Source organism: Aquarana catesbeiana, linkage group LG03 (genome assembly GCF_042186555.1).
Source record: "Aquarana catesbeiana isolate 2022-GZ linkage group LG03, ASM4218655v1, whole genome shotgun sequence".
NCBI classification, from domain to species: Eukaryota; Metazoa; Chordata; class Amphibia; order Anura; family Ranidae; genus Aquarana; species Aquarana catesbeiana.
Genome location: NC_133326.1, coordinates 296,434,301 through 296,450,850, shown reverse-complemented (window position 1 = coordinate 296,450,850; position 16,550 = coordinate 296,434,301). Strand labels below are relative to the sequence as shown.

Below are 16,550 nucleotides of genomic sequence, written 5' to 3'. Positions count from 1 at the left end.
TTGACAATGTTCAAGTATTACAATACCACATGTTCAGCAATGCTCTTTCCTGGTAGCTGTATCTTAGTAATGCAACTTTGTTTTTTGTTTTTTTATAAATGTTTTATCATTTTTAACTGGTCAGCTTTATACTTTATATATCAGGGTTGATGTACTAAAAGCAAATAGGCTGTTCAATTTAAGGGGAAGTTTCACTTTTCAAGGGAATTTTTACCAGAGCTTAGTGAATGTGGTGAAATTTCACATTGCAAAGACTATTCAATCACATGCAAAGAAAATATAAAAAAAAAAAAACATATTTGCTTGCACATAATTGGATGGTGAAAATCAGCAGAGCTTCATCTCATTCACAAAGCACTGGGGAAAAGTGCAGGGGCTCATTCTTAAAACTAAAATATACTTTCTTGGATTGATTGCTAATTAAACAAACCTATGCTAATTGGACATACATTGTTTTGATGGCCTCAACAACCACATGCTGCAGATGAATGAAATTACACCATCTCCACTATGAATCTGAGCCAGGTATGGGTTAACTTCAAGATCCAGTAATGTGACTGTAGGACATAGTATGGCTACACATTTTTTTTTGTTAAATACTAGAGTATGTAATACCCATTAGTCCATTTCTGTGCATTGCTTGGCAGATCAGATTTCCATAAGCAGACTGCAAATGAGACACAGTGTACCCTAATAGCTGTGGAATAATATTTCCTTTTTTTTATTTTGACATGAGTTCTGTAACAATTTTCCCTTAGAGGGGAAATCAGATGTACAGGCTGCCTTAAATATAAGCTAAGAAATGAATGAAAAAACTTGACTTCATATTTCATCTTGCTACTTTGTTATCTGGGCAACATGAAAATAATGCATTATCCGTCTCTAGGAGAATTATTTCCATTGCTGTGGAATATTTAACCTTCTTATAACTTTTCACAGCAAAGACAGTTATTTAAGTTTACTGTAAATTGCATTAGGCTGTTAAAGAGTTAGTGAATGAAGACTTAAATAGCAAACTGTAGAAAGTATTGCACTAAATAATGTTAAGGTGTTGGCTAGGGAAGTAGATTCGATTTTTTTTCATTTGTTATTTATGAGGCGTTTTAAAATGAATCTAGCTGGGCACCAAATATGTCTCTTGCCTATATGAAGTAATTGTGTTAATAAAAGCACAGATGTAAATTACAATGCTTTTTACCAATTTATCTTCTGACGATCACACTGCTCTAAGGTTTTTCTTTATTTAGACAGCTTGCTGGTTTTCCTAAGGTGTTACAACAAATAGAAAAAGTTTGTTGGTTGATTTAAATGCAAATGTGTATCAGGTAAATTTTGACAGCATGCACACCTTGATAGAAACAGAGAAAAGTGACAGCAAAAAAAAAAGTGGTCCATGGAGTCTCCTTTTTTTTACTTTTCATAACTGTGTATTTTTACCTAAGCATGTTTGAATCCACTTATAGTTGATTGGCTACCCATGCTGGAAATATATTCCAAGCATCAACTACTAACTTTGGTAAAATACTTTCTAAGGTTAGCTTTGAACGTTTTCTCCAGCTAGTTCGCGGTCAAGTCCCCATGTTCTTGATATTATCTTATTAAAAATATGGCCCTCCTGAACATTAACCACACTTGTAATGTAGTTAAATCTGTCAATAAATCCCTTTCCCTTTTCTTCTCTTCTCAAGATTCTACATACAAGGTTTCTGAAGTTTATCCTGATTTGTTTTATCCCCCAGACCTGTCACCATTTTTGTTGCTTGAATCTGGACTTGTTATCAGTATCTTTTTTTAGTAAGTGATGTCTCCAAAACTGGGTGTAGTATTCTAAATGAGGTTGAACAGAAGATCAATATAGGAACCTCCTTCCCTAGTCCGGTGATCCCTCTAGTGATACACCCTAGAATTCAGTTTGCTTTTTCCCACTGCCTAGTCGCACAGTTTTTTCAGTTTGTAAGTTCTCTCAAACCTTTTTCCTCTGGTGTACTGGCCTACACTGTACTCCCAGTATTATACTTTTCAGGGGATTCTTTTTCCCAAAGTGCATTATATTACTGCTTTGACTAGAATATGTCAAATCATGTTCCATGTTACCGACCCCTCCAGAAATATCCACCTTTCCACACACCTTTGTGTCATCAGCAACAAAAGACAATACTGTACCATACTGGCCAAACCTTTAGTTTTATCACTTACAGACAGATTTAAAGTGGTGTTCCGGCCGAAATTATACTTTTTAAATAAAAATACCCCTATAATACACAAGCTTAATGTATTCTAGTAAAGTTAGTCTGTAAACTAAGGTCTGTTTTGTTAGTTTATAGCAGTAGTTTGCTATTTATAAACTTACAGCAGGCCGTGGCCATCTTAAGTGTGGGCATCTGAAGCCAGACTGTATTTCTTCCTGGATCTCATCCTTGCAGATCTCGCACATGCTCAGTGCAGCACAAGCAGTGTAATAGGTTTCAGGTCAGGTTTCCATAGCAACGACCGTGTCACAGGAAGTTGCCACCCCTTCCCAGAAGGCATTGCAAACAGGAAATGATGCGATGGGCCACGGCCAGGGAGGTGGAAGTGAAAAATGAATACAGCAGATATACAGTAGGTGCTGAGAAAAAAAAAAAAAATATCCAATTCATTTACAGTGCACAGTTTAGTGAGGGATGCTGAAGAGTTGTAAAAGTGGGTGGAACTCCACTTTAAGTAAACAGGACCTAGTACAAAGCCTTGTGGTATACAGTTTGGTCTCGGTTTCAAATTGACCCACTTTACAGCCACACTTTGATAGCTGTCCCTTAGCCAACTGTGTAACCATTGAACCACCAAGGGGTTAAGTCCTAGCTTGTACTTGTAATGTTTTTATGAGATCATTATTTAGAACTGTATTAAATGCTTTCCTGAAATCAAGATAGGCTTTGTCAGGTTAGTCTGAAAAGATTTGCCCTCAGTAAAGCGATGCTGTGTTGGGTCCTATAAGTTGTGAGGTTTCAAATGATCATTAAAATGGTTGTTACCACAATCATATAATTCACTGCCAGCCCCTCTATAACTGGTCATAACACACAGGGTTAACGTTTTATGAGAACGAAGCTTGTAAATACATTTTTAGAGCGATCTTCAGGCTGGTCAGGTGTGACTCCCAGCTGGTCTCCTACTCCGATCCCTGGGTTACAGTGGGAGGGGCCAGGATCTCCCTCTGACGTCAGCCGGGGAGGTCATGGGGATCGAAGTAGGAGACCGGATGGGAGTTGCGTGACCAGCCCGAAGATCGCTCTAAAAAGGTATTTACAAACTTTGTTTTCATAAAACACTAAACCTGTTTGTTGTGACTAGTTATAATAGAGGGGCTGGCAATGACCATTTCTCATATTTTATTTCTGCTAATTGTGGCAGGGGCGCAGAGACAAAGACACGGAGCTGACAGGCAGGGAGGGAGGGGGTGAAGGGGACAGAGGAGAGCTGCAGATGACGGAAGGATGCAAACTGACCACGGTAGTCAGGGCTCAACAGCCATGATTACTGTGGTCAGTACAAGAGAGGGGGACACAGGAAGTGGCAGGATTAGCCAGGTTTTTTAGAGTTTATAGAGGGGCAGATTAGACAGCAAAAGCACTGTGCTGTTTTATCTGCTATAAGGGAACAAGGTCAATTATTTTTAGGAGTGATTACATAAATTTACCTACAACAGATGGTAAACTAATTGGCCTCTAGCTGATTCTACCTTGCTATTGTTTGTGGCTAGGCACAATATTAGCCGTCTGCTAGTCATAGGGAATGTTTCCCCTTGAAATAGATTGATTAAATAGATCAGTTAATGGTCTAACAACTATACCTCAAAGTTTTCTTAGAACTCTGAGATGAAAACCATCAGAACCCATTGCATTATTAATCTTTAACTGAGCTCATTCTGCTACCCTTGTCTCTAGAAATCTTGAAAATGAGCAGTCATCGCTAGAACAAATGATCCACCAACTTGTTTTTTTGTTAGTGTAATTTGAGAAGACTAATGTACCTTAAAAGCTTTTGTCTCCTTTCTTAATGTATTTAGCCACTTCTCCTCTTTCTGTGCTTTGGCAACACTGATAATATCTTGGCCTTCATTTGTCTTTTTTTCACCTTTGCTACTGTAGTGAACCATATTGTTTTTTTTCTTACATTTACTCTTATTAATTTGCCTGACATATAATCTAGTTGCCTCTAGGATGGTAGACCTTAATAGTGCCCACCGATTACAATCCCCTCCAATCCAAAGACATTGCTTATCATTAGAACACAGATTTTCTCCCACCTCAATATCCAATAATCAGTGGTTCTAAACTCCTGTCCTCGGGACTGACTAACAGGCCAGGTTTCAGATAACTGAAATACATCACAGGTGATATCATTTACTGCTCAATGATTGCAGTATTCTAGTCTGCATCTCCCCAAGGTAATACTTAAAATCTGGCCTGTTAATGGGTCCCGAGGACAAGAGTTGAGAACCACTGTGATAATCCATATTTGTCAGTACTAGGTCTAAAGTCACACCTATGCATTTTTAGTGCTTTTTGTATTTTGCAGATTTGCACTACAGTTCATTTAACATGGTTTCCTATGGAACACGTTCTGTAGTGAAAATCTGCACATGTAAAAAGCGCTAAAAATGCATAGGTGCGAATCAGACCTAACATATGACCTCCTCAGTTTGGGCTTTTTACTAACTATTTCAAGGAAACCCAATTTAGTGGCTCTATTATATGTCGTCTTCTTAGCACACTTTGAAAATTGCAGTTAATGCCCAGCATGTTGAATTCACCCATAAATAAAAACCTCTGCCTTCATTGTCACTTGTGTTATCATCGTCATTTGAGCTATCAATCGAGAAGCTATCATAATCCTTAAATCAGCCATAGACAGAACGATTTTCTTTCCACGGGTTGCAGGAAAGGAAAGCACTTGATTCCCTCATTGATGGGGGAATCCCTCCTGTGGACCTATTGTGTTCTCCTGGCGGGGGGGTCTTGAGAAAGCCATTCCTGCCTTAAAAACAGTGATTACTGCTAGCAGCTGTAATTGCTGCTAGCAATAATTGCATGTAAAATCTAACAGGCTAGTTGTACCCAAGTTGATTGATAGGGTACATTCGGCCTGTCCATAAATTGTTCGAATCTCAGCCAGTTCAGCAGGGATTCAAACTGTCTATGGCCTTAGACTATCCTGGAGATCTGTATACTACACCAATGCTAAGGGAAAAGATCTCTGTGGTTTGCAGGCAGACCAAGTTAATTTTATGAATTAACTTTAGCCTTATACTATTTTATTCACAAATTGCAACTTCACCTCCCAACATTCCTACGTTGTCTTTCCTGTATAGTGTGTACCCCATTATAGTTATTTCCCAGTCATCTGAATCAATGCAAAAAAGGCCAAGTTAAGAGCTGTCAGCTCACATAGTTTGTTGCCTAAACTGCAAGCATAAGGCCAGCCATAGGTGGTTTGACTGGTTCAGCAGGTCCCGGTTGAGATTTGAACCATGTATGGTTAGGCTAAATGTACCAAGTTGATCGATCAACTTGGGTACAACCAGCCTGCTGGATTTTGCATGCAATTATCACATAGTATAGCCACTAGCAATAATCACTGTCTTCCCCAGGTGGGGACGGCCTACCCCACAGAGAGAATACAATGGCTCGGAAGGATTCCCCTGTTAACACTGTCTGTGCAACCCGTGGTTGCAGGAATGAAATTTGCTCGGTGTATGGGCTGCTTAAATGTGCATGATATTACAAACAATGCTATCAACTGCTGAGTTTTTAGTACCAGTGTCTTTAGCTGCATTAACTACTCCTCAGCCAAATCCTTGTCAACTCAAACCCTCACATTTGTTTTTACCTGCTGGGGATGGAAATGCTCTTCATCAGTTAAATCTCTGCCCCCATTTCTCATTTTAAATACATGCCCAATAACTCCTAGATTCTATACTAACTAGCCCAGTGCTCTTGTGTGAGAGATGCAGGCCATTTCTTTCGCACATTTCAATATCGGACAACTGGCTAGCATCATGACTAAAGCTGGCCATACACAATACAATCAGATTGCATGATCTCCATACAATCTTCTTTAGATTTACCAAAGCTATCTAATATGAGGACAAGTGTACACAGTATATTCAATTAGTATCGAATCAGGCTGGACCTAATACTTTACAGTTAACAGTAGATTTAAAGTAGATCGTACAATGAGATTGTACAACATAGATGAAACCTTCAGCTTTATACCATTCTTTTAAGTAAACAGTGAAATACAAAGAATTTTGTGTGTTAGACAGATAAGACCACTGAATATGTAAGGGTACACCCTGACTAGCAAAGATCCAGACCCAGACTCTGAAAAAATCCTTCCATGCAGAAAGCACCATAATGGTAGGAAAAATAATTGGTGCCGTGGTACACACATGCACATTGCACTCTTAACCAACTTTCTGGACATTATTTAACCCCTTCACACCTAAGGGTAAAACAAATCTTAATGCCTAAGCACAATTTTGCAACTTTGACATGTGTTAGTAAAACTGTACATATCATCACAACTATTTTGTACATCCAGGTGAATTATGCCATTTTTTCAGGACAAATTGGGCTTCCATTTGGTGAAAAAGGGTTATGGATATCTCCTGATTATTTTTTGTTACTACTATAACCTACCACCAAAAAACAACCCAAAATGAATTCTCCTGCCCCTGACAATCGGTCCTGATACCACATATGTGTATGTTATTTGTTTGTATATAAAGAAAAAAGAGCTGTGCTAATAATGAGAAAAAATATATGATATCACACAGTATAGTGAACAAATCTTAATCAGTCAAATATATATAGTGTTATGATTACACCTTAACCTACAAACAATACAACGCAAGTGGATTTATATGTGACTAATTGAAAAAAATTATAATCCAAGATGATAAATGAGTAAGTGATAAAAAATACAAAGTAAAAAAAACCTCATAAAATTAAAAAAGAAAAATCCTTAAATGCATATAAGTCTCTTCCATGGAGTCTCCCAATGGGGAATGAGGGTTAAGAACACCCTGTGAAGGATTTTCTATATATAGGGACAATGTGCATCCACCACCACACAGACTGAAGGCTTACCAGCTAGACAAGCTGTGGAAGCTTGTGGCCTATACCTGGCCATGGCCTTTAGATCCTCTCGGCACCTCCAGTGGCCAGTCAAGCCAGGCATTCCTGCAGGTTTAATGGAATTCAACACTTCAATGAGCAGCCAGGAATATAATGTCAGTGGATGAGTTTTAGCCCATAGAAAAAAAAACAGAAAGGGCTCCATAGGTAAAGCCAGATGGTTTTTAATAGTGAAAAATTCCACTACAGACAAGCTAAAAACGGTCTCCATAAAAGTAGATTGTGCTGGCCGGCAAATGGTATGAACATGCCCATGCAAACGGAGTGTGAGAACAGTGCGGTGACGTCAGCACATCGCTCCTCCCTTTGTGTTTTGTCACTAGGTAGACGTCGTCTCAGGCCCTGTCGGAATTAAAACCCCTTGATGGAATGTGGTTGGTGACTGCTGATGTCACCTCACTGTATACAGTAATACCTCAAGAGCTTGGCTTAAATGCCGTTAGATCATTTTTGGAACATGATTCTAATTTACCTGAAATACAAATTGCTTTCATCGTGGAACTGTTGGAGTACGCTGCTACCCACAATTTGTTTTTGGTTTGATGGCCAATTTTTTTGCTAGGATAGGGGTATCATCCTGGGGGCTAAGTACGCCCCAAGTTTGGCGAACCTATTCATGGCGCAATGGGAGGAGGATGACATCTATGCCCAGCCAAGACCGGAAGTGATCTTGTGGGCTCGTTACATAGATGACATCCTCCTCCTATGGGATGGAGAGGAGTCTGCCTCTGTGACTTTGTGTACACTAAATGAAAACAATAGAGGTATCCATCTTAATTATGAGGCCAGCCGTGAGAAAATAAACTTCTTAGATCTCACCATTTCTGTCAGTGAAGATAGTTTTGTCACATCAACTTATTTCAAATCCACTGACAGAAACTCCTATATCTCCACTGATAGCTGCCATCATGCCTCTTGGCTGGGGTCTAGACCTAAGAGCCAATATTTAAGGTTAAAACGCAGTTGCACTGAACACAAAGTTTTTCTGGCTCAGGCAGATATTATCACTCAGAGATTTGTTGAAAAAAGGTATTCTTTAAAAACCTTAACTGACACCTTGAACTGTGTCAAACAGATAGATAGGGCATACCTTTTAACGGAGAGGCCTCCACGCCATGAGCGAACTAATGTGTTTAAAAACCCTTTTATCACTAATTTTTCTAAACAGCATCAAAACATAAAGCATGTAGTCAACAAACACTGGCATATCTTGAAAAATGATAGGATATTAAATAATCTTTTGCCAGCTAGACCACAGGTTGTGTTTAGGGGTGCGGTGCGGTGGTTTATTATGTGAACTCGATCTGACCTTTTGTATGGCATTTATTGAGTCAATTTGGCACTTAATTATTGGTGCCTTTTATTTACATCTTGGCGTTTAAGCACAGTATAGCATATACCTTTATCAGTATGTACTGGATTTACTGGATCGCCAATTTCATAATTAGATACTTATCCCTTGTTTGTACAGCCTTTGTGTTGTCTTACTATTAGATATTGTCTGCCGCTCTGATGTGGGTCTGACAGCAGAGCATATCAGGGAATTTGTATTTACCTTTATCCATCTAAGTCGGGTGCCCATGCTGGTTGTTTTAGTTGTGGGTTAATGGCATGGATAATTTATTTTAATTACACTGTGGGCCACTGATTGTGTTCCTGCTTATTTTGAAACACTGTGTTGCTGACTCGTTGATATGGCTGGTCTTGCTTTGCACTGTTTTAAAGTTATGTTTCCCTTAATCGATGTGGCGCCATGGGCTTCCTAGCCAGTTTGGTGCCACTAGTGGCTTTGCCTTTTTTTGCCCTTCGTTTTTTCCCTTTACCAATATGGCGTCATTGGTCTCAGCCATTCGAAGTTCAGATCGTGGCTTGAATATTACTTCTTATAGCAGTGCGTCAGTACGCCGCCCGTGCCCTGAGACGACATCTGCCTAGTGACGAAATGCTTAGGAAGGAGTGACGTGCTGACGTCACTGTGCTGTTCTCATGCTCCGTTTGCACGGGCATGTTCGTATCATTTGCCGGCCGGCACAATCTACTTTTATGGAAACCGTTTTTAGCTTGTCTGTTTGAAGCAGAATTTTTTACTATTGAAAAACATCTGGTTTTACCTGTGGAGCCCTTTCTGTTTTTTCTCTATGGGTTAAAACTCACCCACTGACGTTCTATTCGTGGCGACTCGTTGGAGTGTTGAATTCCATTAAACCTGCAGGAACGCCTGGCTTCACTGGCCACTGGAGGTGCCTGGAGGATCTAAAGGCCCTGGCCAGTTATAGGCCACCAGTTTCCACAGCTTGTCTAGCTGGTAAGCCTTCAGTCTGTGTGGTGGTGGATGCACATTATCTCTATATATAGAAGATCCCTCACAGGGTGTTCTTAACCCTCATTCCCCTTTGGGAGACTCCATGGAAGAGACTTATATGCATTTAAGGATTTTCCTTTTTTAATTTTATGAGTTAATTTTTACTTTGTATTTTTATATCACTTACTCATTTTTCATCTTGGACTATAATTTTTTCAATAAGTTACATATATGTGTGTTTTCACCGGATCACATCCACTTGCATTGCTCTGTTTGTAGGTTAAGGTGTAATCATTACACTATATATATTTGACTGATTAATATTTGTTCACAGCACAAAGGTAGATACACAAATATGCAGCCCCACGGCAAAAAGCAGCGGGGCCTCATATTTGTGTTACATTAGCATCAAGGGGTTAAAATGTGCATCTTATCTCTCCTGACAATAGCACCAGGAAAACACCCAACGTTTTTTGACGCTTCCACAATCATTTTCTGCTTGTAAATCTCTAACCTGTTGGATTCCTCTTTGCTCAAAAAAAAAAAAAAAATGTACAAAATTGGCAGTAAGGTTACGTAAAAGCAAGACTTCTATCCTTCAAAACAAATGCATGTGTGATGTTTGTTTTGTTTTGGTGTATTTACTGAATTGAATTAATTGTATACATTTTCTTTCTTATTTTACCCAACATTCTTTTTTTTTAATTTCAAATGCACTATGCTTAAAATGTAGTTATGAATTTTATTCTCCTTTAAGTCAAAGCAAAAAGGAATACAAATTAGTTTAAAAATAGTTTTTCTTTTATTATAACAAATCACTGGTAACATTTGGATCACAAATGGCAGACTTGAGTATTATTTTTCAGCATTTGTTGGACTAAAGCTTGGATGAAATGAGCTGTGGATTATTCCCTGTGGAGCTTTTATCTGTTGCTTTGTATACACAGAACTATATTTAATACTCCTGAAGGACACTTCTGACTAGGTTTTCTAGGAAGTGTCTGGGTATATGTGGATCACAGAATTTTTATATGGGCCATTGTTTGAATTGTTTGACACATTAAATGTTTATACTTCTACTTTTCTAGTCTTTTTTTTTTTACATTTATGCCAAGGGTCTCTTATTCCAGAATGTTCTAGCTTCTACTCTTCATTTATGAAAATGAAAAAGTTTAAATAAAAAAAAATATTAAGGCTAATGTCACACTTGTATCTCTGTTGCAGGCAAAAATACACTAGTGACAGGATGGCTATAGAGGGAAAAAAACACTCGGCAAGGGAGTGACTCCCTTGCCTGTTGGAACAGCAATATGTTGCACCCTAGCTGGCTGACATACCTCAGAATTTCCCTTGCCATTGAGGAAGCTACACCTTGCTGTTCCATCCAGCAAAGTAATGATGCATTTTTTGGGGGGTTTTTCTTTGGTGGAGTTTATTTTTTCCCCTTTTCTAGTGATCCTGTGGCTAATTATTAAAAAGGTTGAGTGGGGTTTGGCCCAAGCAGGTGGGACAGAAAATACAGCTGCACCATGATTTTATCACATCTGTCAGTTTATCTGTACACTGCAGTTTCTGTCTTAAGCATATTACACTAATAAATTAACTTTGTCTTAACTTTGTCTTTTTTTCTATTTAGGCAAGCCAGTCTAAATGAAGCAGCAGAATATTATTACAAAATGGCAGCAGATCTGAGACCCAATGTAAGTGTATTGGATATTATTACTTAATATTATTACTTAACAGAATAAGTGTTGCAGAATTTAACACAGAACCTGTTTTTGCTTCCACTAGGAACCTACAGTTTAGCTTGCAGATATATGAACATATCTGTTTATAATTTGAAAATGTAACTTTTCTAATCAGTCTGGTTCAAGGAATGAGCTGTCTGGGACACAGTATCAAGCAAAGTATAGCCAAACCAGAGAAAAATAATGGTGTTAATTGGCTCTAATCAATGGATTCTTTTAATGAGAATTTTAGGTAAAATTTGTTTTTGCTTCAGAAAAGGGTTTAACCACATCCCGTCCAGCCTATAGCAAAATGATGGCTGGGCAGTGGCTCTCTCATCCTGACTGGACGTCATATGACGCAGTTCCAGAATAATGGTAAGTATTTCTGCAAAAGCTGATTTTTATTTTAGTTCTTAACTGGCTTTTTTTTTTTTGACTGAGGTTCTGCTTTTAACTTTGCAGTACAGTTTTTATGTGTTTTCTTTTGATATCTTGTATCTGGGTGACTTACAGGACAGCAAGATCTTTAAAGGAGAATCTTCAAAGGGTAATCTCACAATGATATATACATTAGCTGCACAGAATGTTATACTCTTACAACCTTAGCTGGAATTACTCCACTCGAAAGTAAAATTTTTTATTACAAACAATGTTGTTTAACTATCTCCACTCTTTTACTATGATCAGTTGGTTTGAAATACCTTAGGTTTAGGGCATTTTTTTCTGCTAGCTGATGATGAGCCAAATGTACCTGAATTCAGTTTGTGGCAGGTTCGGCAAGCATTAACCACTTACAGACCGGAAGATTTTCCCTCTTAATGCCCAGGCCGTTTTTTGTGATATGACACTGCATCGCTTTAACTGACAATTGCATTGTCATGTGACACTGTACCCCAAAAAAATTTACATCATTTTTTTTCCCCACAAATAGAGCTTTCTTTTGGTGGTATTTGAAAGCCTCTGCAGTTTTTATTTTTTGCGCTATAAACAAAATACAGTGACGTTTTTGAAAAAAAAAAAAATATTTTTTACTTTTTGCTATAATAAATATCCCTAAAAAAAATAAAAAAATGAATTTTTAAATCAGTTGAGGCCAATATGTATTCTTCTACAAATTTTTGGTAATCAAAATAGCAGTAAGCACATATTGATTGGTTTGCACAAAAGTTATAGCGTCTACAAAATAGGGAATAGATTTATTGCATTTTTATTATTATTATTTTTACTAGTAATGGCGTCGATCTGCGATTTTTAGTGGGACTGCGACATTGCAGCGGACAGGTCAGACACTTCTGACCCTTTTTGGGACCATTGATATTTATACAGCGATCAGTGCTATAAAAATGCACTGATTACTGTGTAAATGTCACTGGCAGGGAAGTAGTTAACACCAGGGGGCGATCAAGGGGTTAAATGTGTTCCCTGGGAGGTGTTTCTAACTGGGGGGGATGGGACTGACTGGAGTAGGAGAGAGATCGCTGTTCCCAATCACTAGGATTACATTGACAGATCCCCATTCTGGCTCTCTTTCCCGCAATCGCGGGTTGCCGGCGGACATCACGGCCGCTGGCCACGCACATCAGGTCCCCCACCGTGCAGCGGATGTGCAACTGCTATGGCTCTTAAAGGAGCTGAAGTAAAGCTAAGGTGATTCTTAGGAAAGAGCCGACCTGCTGCAGTATGATGGTGGCTGGTCAGCAAGTGGTTAAAATTCAAGTGCTAAAACCAAACCCCATTGAAGTCAATATATATATATATATATATATATATATATAGTATATATAAATTCTAGGCTAAAGGGAAATGTCAAACAAATGACATGGAGAGCTGATCACTGCCCTGGGGAACATGTACCAAAGCAAAAAAAAAGTTTTAAATGTTGTTTATCCAGCAAATTTAGTAATGTTTAAAGGACACCATTAAAATTACAGAGTTCTTTTGAATAGCCTATGCCTAGGGGTACAAGTTGGTATCCTCAGAAGTGGTGCATTTCTACAATGTAAACTAAAGTAAAACTGACATTTATAAGAAGTGACAGTGCTGGGCCCTACCACTGTGGGGAAAGAAGAAGTTAAAGATACACAGGATTCTCGTGAATACAGATTGAGGGACTCCAAAATGGTTGGTTTAAATTAAGACAATTGGTCTTTTAGTTTTCTCTGGGTTTTGTAATTCCCAGTTTGGGGTTTGTAGTCCAGAGACTGCAAAGAGTCTTGGGAGGGACAAAGCCTCTAATCCTGTGTCGGGGGGGTCTACACTGATAATACTGTGTCCAGAGACCAGCAGGCTGTTTGTGCAGGTGTGCATAGCCCTTAAATTCAAGGCCATACAATAGTTTAGAGCTCCACCCAAGAGGCGGGAGGTTCCCTGCTGGGGCCAGTGCAGAGAGAGCTATGACAAAGGTACAGAGGTTGCACCAGGAGCACAGCTTTGCTGTAACCTGATCTGAGGTACCAACCAAAAGGTCTAAGCTTGAGGCCTGAGCCTAAAGTCTCCAAGCATATAAAGATTAAAATTGTAATTTTTTAAATAAAACCCATGCCAAACAAAGCTCTGTACAAAGTTTTAGAAAAGGACTGCGCTCTAAACAAAATATCAATAGTGTCTGAAAATATGCATACTAACATAACCTCCATAAAGGTATATTGTATCCCCAATAAAATAAGTGAAACAAATGCATTTAAAATTCATTGATGCTCTGTGTCTTTTAATCCATCCGTATGGTGATAGAAAAACATGCCCCCACAGAAAGATAGTAATTCTTTTCCACCACCAAGTTCACACCGCAATCACCAGAAGGATTTGACTTCCTTTTCTTCAAACTAAGGTTAAAAAATCTCTCGGGTATAAGCCCCCTGAAGTGTCCACTGTCTGTGCCTGTTTCTTAATGGTGTCCAGGATAATTTTTGCTCTCTATAGATAACAGTGCTCCTGTACCTTTTAAGGCTTTCTGCAACAAACACCGCCACCAGGGATAAGGATAGAAGGACTTCTCATAGTGTAGTGCAGGGGTAGGCAACCTTGGCCCTCCAGCTGTTTTCAAACTAGAAATCCCATTATGCCTCTGCCTCTAGGAGCCATATCTGTGATTGTCAGGATCTTGCAATGTCTCATGGGATTAGTAGTTTCAAAACAGCTGGAGGGCTGAGGTTGCCTACCCTGGTGTAGTATATTAAATTATATTGTTTTTTTTAAACATGTGCTAGAAGAGAAAAGGGAAGCAGCGCCATCTGAGTGTAGTATTACAAGCAATTTATTGACATAAAATTGGCAGCTCATCTAAAAAAGAAATTTGAAGCACTTGTCAAGCATAAAATCACCATTGTGATCGCACCAGTCTGGTCCTGCTATATGTTCTCCTTCATCTGCCATGGCTTGATGAAGGAGCATGTATGCTGCGAATGCATAGCCACACTCACTGCTGTGACCCCTGGGAAGTGACATCTCCACTCACCCTGTGTACCCACGCCAACTAGGAAGTGCTGGGAGCCACCAGCACAGCCAAGGACAGCACTAGAGGCGCATATGTATAGTGAAAATGGACTGGTGCGATCACAGCAGGGGCATGCAGTCAGGTGAGGCAGAAAAGAAAAACAGAGACCCCAAATTTGGGGGGTTGGTCTTCCTATCATCTATGGTTCCGGAGAAATGGGGCTCCATGCGCAGCCTGTAAGAAGCTAAATACAGAGCAGCCATTTTAAATACAAGCACACTCTGTTTGCAGCAGACTGAGAGGATGAGCTCACAGTGCCTCTCCTCATTTCTTGTCAGAGGCCACTGAGCTCAATGGACCATTGGCCCAAGCTGTCCAATAAAATGCTGTAGTGGAGGCACGCCTCTCACTGCAGTGTCATAGAAGGGGCATGTGTCTAAAAGACAAATACTCCCTTCCAGCCCAGCCCTCTTAACTAGAAGGAAAAAACATGTGTTTATGTGTATAAGATTTACCCACAATCCCATGTTTTTCTCACACAGTTAAGAGGGAGAATGAGAATCTGTTGCTGCTGAAAAGTAGTATGTACAAGCTAAATCATATATTATTATGCTATATGTTATAGGATAATAATTTATTATTTATCTATTTACTGGAAAATTACTGGTTTGAAGTTATAACTTCAAACTTCAGTAATTTGTCCGTTAAGCCAGCTGCTTGAGTACAGTTTTTGAAAATATAGTAAATTACCTTAAAAACCATATATAATAATTTTTTGTATATTACTTATGGTAATTAACCCCTTGCCACCCAGTCAAATTCTGACACTTCTCTTCTACGTCTAAAAAAAATAATAATTTTGCTAGAACCCCCAAACATTATATAAAAAAATGCGTTTGAAAAATTGCTGCGCAAATACCATGTAACACAAAAAGTTGCAATGACCCCCATTTTATTCCCATGGGTGTCTGCTAAAACTATGTTTTAGCAGACACCCATGGGAATAAAATGGGGGTCATTGCAACTTTTTGTGTTACATGGTATTTGCGCAGCAATTTTTCAAACGCTTTTTTTTTGGAAAGAAACGGTTTCATGAATAAAAAAAACACTAAGGTTAGCCCGATTTTTTTGTAAACTATGAAAGATGATGTTACACAGAGTAAATAGATGCCTAACACCTTAAAATTGTGCCCGCTTGTGAAATGGCACCAAACTTAAGTACTTAAAAATCTCCATAAGCGACGCTTTACATTTTTTCACAGGTTACATGACAGAGGTGGTCTAGTGCTAGAATTATTGCTCTCAATCTAACATTCACGGTGTATGTAACCTGTGTGTATCTGGCTCTGATACTAGCCAGTGCCTCACCAGCCACTGACCTCACCGCACGTCCCTGGATCACAGTGGTGGTTTATGCTTGACAAGCGCTTCCATTGCTTTTTATGTGGGTTCTCAATTTTCTGTCAATACATTGCTGGTACTTAATACTACACCCATATGGCGCTGCTTCCCTTTTCCCTTTTCTCTTTTCTCTTTTCTCATCATCCCTGATGGATACTGTGGTGTCTAGGAAATTAACGTGTGTTTGAAAAGTCCAATTTTAGTTTGATGGGTGAAACATGTTGATCAATGAGTAAATCTTTTTTTTTAGAATTTCTTCACCTACTGTCCATATAAAATATTAATATAGGGATAATAGCTCTATGGTGTCCTTTTATGAAACTGCGGTAAAATACAGCTATTCAGTTCTCAGGCATTCTCAGAGGAGATCGCTCTCCTCTGAGTGCTTGTTTATGAAGGTCTGTAACTCGCTTCTCATGTTGAGTCGAGAAGCGATCTACAACTGCCAGGAACTCCTGAGAACGGCTCCTCTCACTGTAATCTCGCGTGATGTAGAGGGATTG

At 39.0% G+C, this 16,550-nt stretch overlaps 1 protein-coding gene across 2 annotated transcripts in view; it reads left to right on the top strand.

The window, feature by feature from the left end:
• Positions 1–16,550, top strand: part of TMTC2 (transmembrane O-mannosyltransferase targeting cadherins 2) — a 422,005-nt gene that overhangs the window by 372,031 nt on the left and 33,424 nt on the right. For both annotated transcript variants that reach the window (XM_073620217.1, XM_073620218.1), the window contains one exon: positions 11,120–11,183. In XM_073620217.1, coding sequence (XP_073476318.1) covers positions 11,120–11,183 — 64 coding nt within the window. The remainder of the gene's footprint in view (positions 1–11,119; positions 11,184–16,550) is intronic.